The 6,048-nt window shown below is 38.4% G+C and overlaps 1 protein-coding gene across 3 annotated transcripts in view; it reads left to right on the top strand.

Annotated features, from left to right (window-relative positions):
- cpt1aa (carnitine palmitoyltransferase 1Aa (liver)) overlaps window positions 1-6,048 on the top strand; it is a 24,124-nt gene that overhangs the window by 5,255 nt on the left and 12,821 nt on the right. For all 3 annotated transcript variants that reach the window (XM_016497085.1, XM_016497086.1, XM_016497087.1), the window contains 3 exons: window positions 2,597-2,674; window positions 2,873-2,980; window positions 5,135-5,219. In XM_016497085.1, the coding sequence (XP_016352571.1) occupies window positions 2,597-2,674; window positions 2,873-2,980; window positions 5,135-5,219 (271 nt within the window). The remainder of the gene's footprint in view (window positions 1-2,596; window positions 2,675-2,872; window positions 2,981-5,134; window positions 5,220-6,048) is intronic.

The following is a 6,048-nucleotide window of genomic DNA, read 5'->3' as shown; positions in this document are numbered from 1 at the left end:
TTCAAAAAATTGACCCTTATGACTGGTTTTGTGGTCCAAGGTCACATATTTTCTCCTTTATGCATCAAAGGGATGCAAACTACTTGCCTTTTGGCAAAGTTAAACAAATATTTACAAAAAATGACAAAATATTTCACAACTACTGTATATTATAATATATATATAATATAATAGATTAATATAATACATTTTCAATCGTTAAAATGGCAAGCTTATTATTTTATCCACACTACCATTCAAAAGCTTGAGGTCAGTATTTTCTTTTTAACTTTTTTTTTTAGCAGAGATGCATTAAATTGATCAAAAGTGACAGTAAAGACATGTTCATTGTTACAAATATTTTTTTTTTTCAAATAAATGCTGTTCTTTTAAACTTTCTATCTTTAAAGGGGAGATAACACAAAAGCCGAGCTCCTGGAAGCGCGCCGTGGGCGGAGCTAAAGATTGACGAGCACTTGAGCTCCGACTGCCAACAAAATACAGACATTTGATGCAGTTTCACTTACCGTCTACAGTTCTGAATCATGACCGGGATCTTTTATAGCTCGACCGCTCCATCCTTCAGTATCAAACGATGTGCAAATCCAGCATCGAACTGAGTCTTTCTTATAAAACGTTCGTCAGCAAACACACTTGTGAACCTCTGAAACTCTGTTGCTGCCCCGGAAAAACAAACTGTATTCACTGTTTACATAACGCTGGGTTCTTTAGGAAGCTGAACAAAGTTATCTTTCCCTTACAACCAAAAACACACTTCTTTTGGAGACATTCTTCCCGAGTGAGTCCCATGCAGCGCTGCCGCCGGATGAAGTGCGTTGATGGCCGCGATCTCGCTCTCGCTCTCACTCTCACTCTGGTCGATGCGTGCGCGGGCACTCTTTCGGGAGAAATGCCCATATAAGGAGTTCCACCCTCGTCTACGTCATGAAGAGCCACAAACGGAAAAAACTCTCCGAAACTTGTACGAACCCGGAAGTAAGATTTTTAGCACAGAAATGCTCTGTCATACGTCCAAATTGTTTTTTGAACTTTTGTCCGTGCTTAGCATGAGAATCCAACTCTTTAACAGTGTAAACAACTCTGAATGCATGAAACAGCATTGTACCCCCCCTTTAATTTCCAGACTTACGATTTTCACTTGGTGGATAATAAAATGGACGAAAAAGAAATCCCACAGATTTATATTACGCTACCTGAGATATATGGAGAAACATTGCGAAAAACTACATTTAATTTTGTTTTGTTTTTTCATTGTTTTTATATGTATATAATGTGCTAGATGGATGTTTTTTAACATCATGTCTTGTGTCTGTTGCGTTGTTTCTCGCACGACACAGCTCATGCTAAAATAAGTTCAACTTTTTAAAAACGCATCTTGAGACCTTTTTTTTCCATTTCACCACTTGAGACTATGGTCACTAAAATGGGTCTTCACTTCGAGGTTTTAAAGAAGCGTTGAAGAACTTTTATTAGTAGAGTTTACTAGAGAATAGTGATCTGAACAAACCTTAACCTCCTAAGTATTAAACTATATTGTGGGGAATATTCCTCACATTATGAGAGAGGTTTGCAGTTATTGTTCTAAATGCCCAGACCTGGACGATAAAAACGGTGAAAAACTCCCATAGATTTGCATTGAACCAAGGACTTGAGCCACATCTAGAGACCAAAAGATCATGGTGGTGGACATTTTTGACCTAGCAACCATCTATGTTTCACTTACCGTCTGCAGTTCTGAATCATGACCGGGATCTTTTATAGCTGGGACGGCTCCATCTTTCAGTATCAAACGATGTGCTAATTCAGCACGGAACTGGACCTTGTTTATAAAACGTTCGTCAACAAAACACACTTGTGAAACTGCGTTGCTGCTCTGGAAAAACAAACTGCATCCACTGTTTACATAATGTTGGGTTCTTTAGGAAGCTGAACAGTTATCTTTCCCTTACCACCAAAAACACACTTCTTTAGAGACATTCTTCCCGAGCGAGTCCCATGCAGCGCTGCTGAATAAAGTGCGTTGATGGGCGCGCTCTTGCTCTCGATTTGTCGATGTGTGCGCGGGCGTGCTCTTCCGGGAGAAATGCCCATATAAGGAGTTCCACCCTCATCTACGTCATGAAGAGCCACAATCGAAAATAACTCTCTGAAACTTGTACGAACCCGGAAGTAAGATTTTTAGCACAGAAATACTCCATCATACGTCCAAATAGTTTTTTGAAATTTTGTCCATGCTTAGCATGAGAATCTGACTCTTTAACAGTGTAAACAACTCTGAATGCATGAAACAGCGTTGTACCCCCCCTTTAAAGAATCCTGAAAAAAATAATTGTGGCTTCCACAAAAAATAATAGGATTAGGGTTAGAAATAGGGTTTGGTCTTGGGTTAGTTGCATGTAATTATGCATAATTTACTGTTATTACTATAGTAAGTACGTGTAACATGTAACAAGGACACTGTAAACAGTGGTGTTCAACTCCAGTCCAGGGGACCCACTGTACATGATGGGATCCTGGAAATTTACTGTTTAACAGGAGTGACGCTGTGACTGTTTTATCCTTTTCACCTCTGAGTTTGCATCCCTGTGGGTTTCAGGTCAGTGACTGGTGGGAAGAATATATCTACTTGAGAGGTCGTGGGCCAATCATGGTTAACAGCAACTATTACGTAATGGTAAATAGTACTTGCCAGCTCCATATGCGTGTGCAGCCACTAGGTGCAGTATAGTACCTAGATATATTATAGTCTACTAGATCATTTTAGCAGCATACTTTGTAGCAGTATGCAGAGTTTGACTACTAGATCATATTTTTGTTTGGTCTCAATTAGATTAAACATTCTTGGTTTCTGAAACTTTTTTCTTCTGAACAGGACTTTCTTTATGCCTTTCCTACACATCTGCAAGCAGCAAGAGCCGGCAACATCATTCATGCAATCATGCTTTACAGGAGGAAGCTGGACCGGGCTCAAATCAAGCCGGTTAGACAAGCTACTATATTTCTACTGCATCTTTACTATAAAATAAATAGTCTATAAAATGTTGTTTTAATCAGCTAGTTTTTGTAAGTAAACCAAGTTTTTTGTAAGTTTGTGAGTCTCTTTACCATTTTGTCTCATAACAAAGTAGTAAAAAAAGAGTTACAGCTTTAGACTTTAAAGGAGTAGTTCACTTCCAGAACAAAAATTTACAGATAATGTACTCACCCCCTTGTCATCCAAGATGTTCATGTCTTTCTTTCTTCAGTTGTAAAGAAATTATGTTTTTTGAGGAAAACTTTTCAGGATTTCTCTCCATTTAATGGACTTCTATGGTGCCCCCGAGTTTGAACTTCCAAAATGCAGTTTAAATGCAGCTTCAAAGGGCTCTAAACGATCCCAGCCGAGGAAGAAGGGTCTTATCTAGCGAAACGATTGGTTATTTTGTAAAGAAATTTACAATTTATATACTTTTTAACATCAAACGCTCATCTTGTCTAGCTCTGCGTGAACTCTGTGTATTCCGGTTCACGTTAGGATATGTCGAAAAACTCCCATCTCATTTTCTCCTCCAACTTCAAAATCGTCCTACATCGCGGTTTTGCTGTTTTTTGTAAAGGGCGTTTGATCTTCTTTGCATGTTCACTTTGTGAACACTGGGTCGGTACTTCTGCAGCAATGTATGATGATTTTGAAGTTAGAGTAGAAAATGACATTTGAGTTTTTAGACACACCCTAACTGTCATGAACCAGAATACAGAGTACACTCAGAGCTAGACAAGACGAGCGTTTGAGGTTAAAAAGTATATAAAAAAATGCGCTGAATATGCGTTCTGTGTGAATGGCTTGGTTTCGGTTTTAACCCATTCAAGATCTTCTCTGCATTGAGCTTCTATATTTCTCTAATATTTTGAATGAATAACGCAGCAGCGGCGCGTCTCGTGGGCTAGACTAACAAAACATTAAAATGCAATGTCACTTACATCATCATCACCGCATCTTGCACCCTACTGATGATGCTCCCTGATGCACTCCTAACATTCAAATGCAAATGTTTATTTTAAATTCGACTAATATTAATTCTTTATTCACAATCTCCTCATCACAGGCAGGCACAGCACTCATTTCAGCATGTGTTCGTGTTCGTGTTTGTGTGTGCTGTCTGCGTCACTCATAGTACGTGCCTATATTGTGCGCTATATCGAACAATTTTTCTATCAATATCGAAGAAGGTGTACCGTCGATAAATATCTATACCGTTTTATCGCCCAGGCCTTTTTAGAGCCCTTTGAAGCTGCATTTAAACTGCATTTTGGAAGTTCAAACTCGGGGGCACCATAGAAGTCCATTATATGGAGAGAAATCCTGAAATGTTTTCCTCAAAAAACATAATTTCTTATGACTGAAGAAAGAAAGATCTTGGATGACAAGGGGGTAAGTACATTATCTGTAAATTACTACTCCTATAATGGCTCAACACTGTAATAACTTCTACTATAACATAATTTGTAATAACCTCCCTCTATTACAAAAAAATTAATTAGCCCTAACTAACCTTAGGCCTGTTACTAAGGAGATTGATCTCTAATTCTGTGAATGTTTCTATATTTCATGCCTCCTGATCATATGGTCAAAATGGTGCAGCTTTTTGCACTAATGAACAGTGTTCCACTCTGTTCTGCCCAGTGGGAGCGGCTATTTAATACATGCCGCATCCCAGGCCAGGAGACGGGTAAGAATAGCAAGTCTGTGCACCATAGACCAACTTCTGCCTACTCCACTGGTCATGTGTCATCAGTTAATTTTGATTAGTAATGTATAATAGACATGTTATTGTATATTTTCATTGGCAGTTCCATTGACAGTTTGTTCTTATGCACAATAATGCAATGACCTTGTAATGACCAGCTGGTGACACAGGGCTGTGCTGTGCTGCTTAAAATTCCTCTCCGTTCATTCCATTTCCTTTCTTTTATTTCACATAACATCATTTTTCTGACTAGGACCCCAGTCAGTCTTCTTATATCCTAATGATTGCGTAGTTCTCTCTCCAGAGCGTCAAGTAGTGATTTGTGACCCTTTTCTCATCTGTTAGTGTTGTTTATCACCAGTTCCTCCTTCCATCTTTTATTTGACTTCTTCCTCTCTGCTTCGCAGCTTATGCTTCAAAACACCATCCCTATGTGCTCGTCCCAATATGAGCGCATGTTCAACACCAGTCGCATCCCAGGCATAGAAACAGGTACTGAACATTGACACAGTCTTTGCGCAGAGAATTCGTCTTAGCGCCAAATTCAAGTTATAGTATTTCAAGTATTTCCAATCCCGCTTTCCCACAATTCAATCTGCAACTAGGAATGATAACAAGCTTATGATTGCTGATGGAAATACTCCAAAGGCATGGATTAGTTATTTTGGAAGTATATTGTTGTTGCGTAATATATTAGGTTACAAGTGTAATATGCCATACCACGATTTTAGTTGATGAGAACAAAGCCCCCCTTTATTTTAAGGAAATTGTATGTCACAAAACGCTCCCTGACAAATTCGATAACTGATTCCTTTCACGTCACAGATCTGCATTCAACTTCATGCATGCGTTTTACAACATTCACATGTTTATTCAGGGCAGTGCAGAGACCTTTGGAGGGGCAGGTGCTCAAAGTATAAAAGGGGCACATGGCGCACGGCTTTTAATAGGTCTGTGCTCCTTGCTGAGACATGTATCGAAACGGATGCTTCTGTATTGATAGCAGCAATTGCCGTGACGCAGTTTTGAAAAAGAAACCATTTTAAGTTTAAAAGTTAAATAAATAGTTCTTTGCACATCTTAATCACTCTGAAAATAGAAATGGAATTAAATTAGGCCTATTATTATTATTGAGTTTACAGGGTATGGTGGTTTTGCTGTTGTAAACACTACTGTTGTTGTTGTAGAGAAAAATATTTGTCTTATTTAAAATAGAATTATATTATAATCCTGTTCTGAATTTATTCATTTTTTAAATTATAATGATGATAAAAACAGGATTGATAAGTAGCCTATAAATCGGAGGATGAGAAAATCAGTA

The sequence above is a fragment of the Sinocyclocheilus anshuiensis genome, unplaced genomic scaffold (assembly GCF_001515605.1).
Source record: "Sinocyclocheilus anshuiensis isolate Anshui unplaced genomic scaffold, SAMN03320099.WGS_v1.1 scaffold502, whole genome shotgun sequence".
NCBI lineage: Eukaryota > Metazoa > Chordata > Actinopteri > Cypriniformes > Cyprinidae > Sinocyclocheilus > Sinocyclocheilus anshuiensis.
Note: the sequence above shows the minus strand (reverse complement) of the source record. Positions and strands in the feature narration are given on the sequence as shown.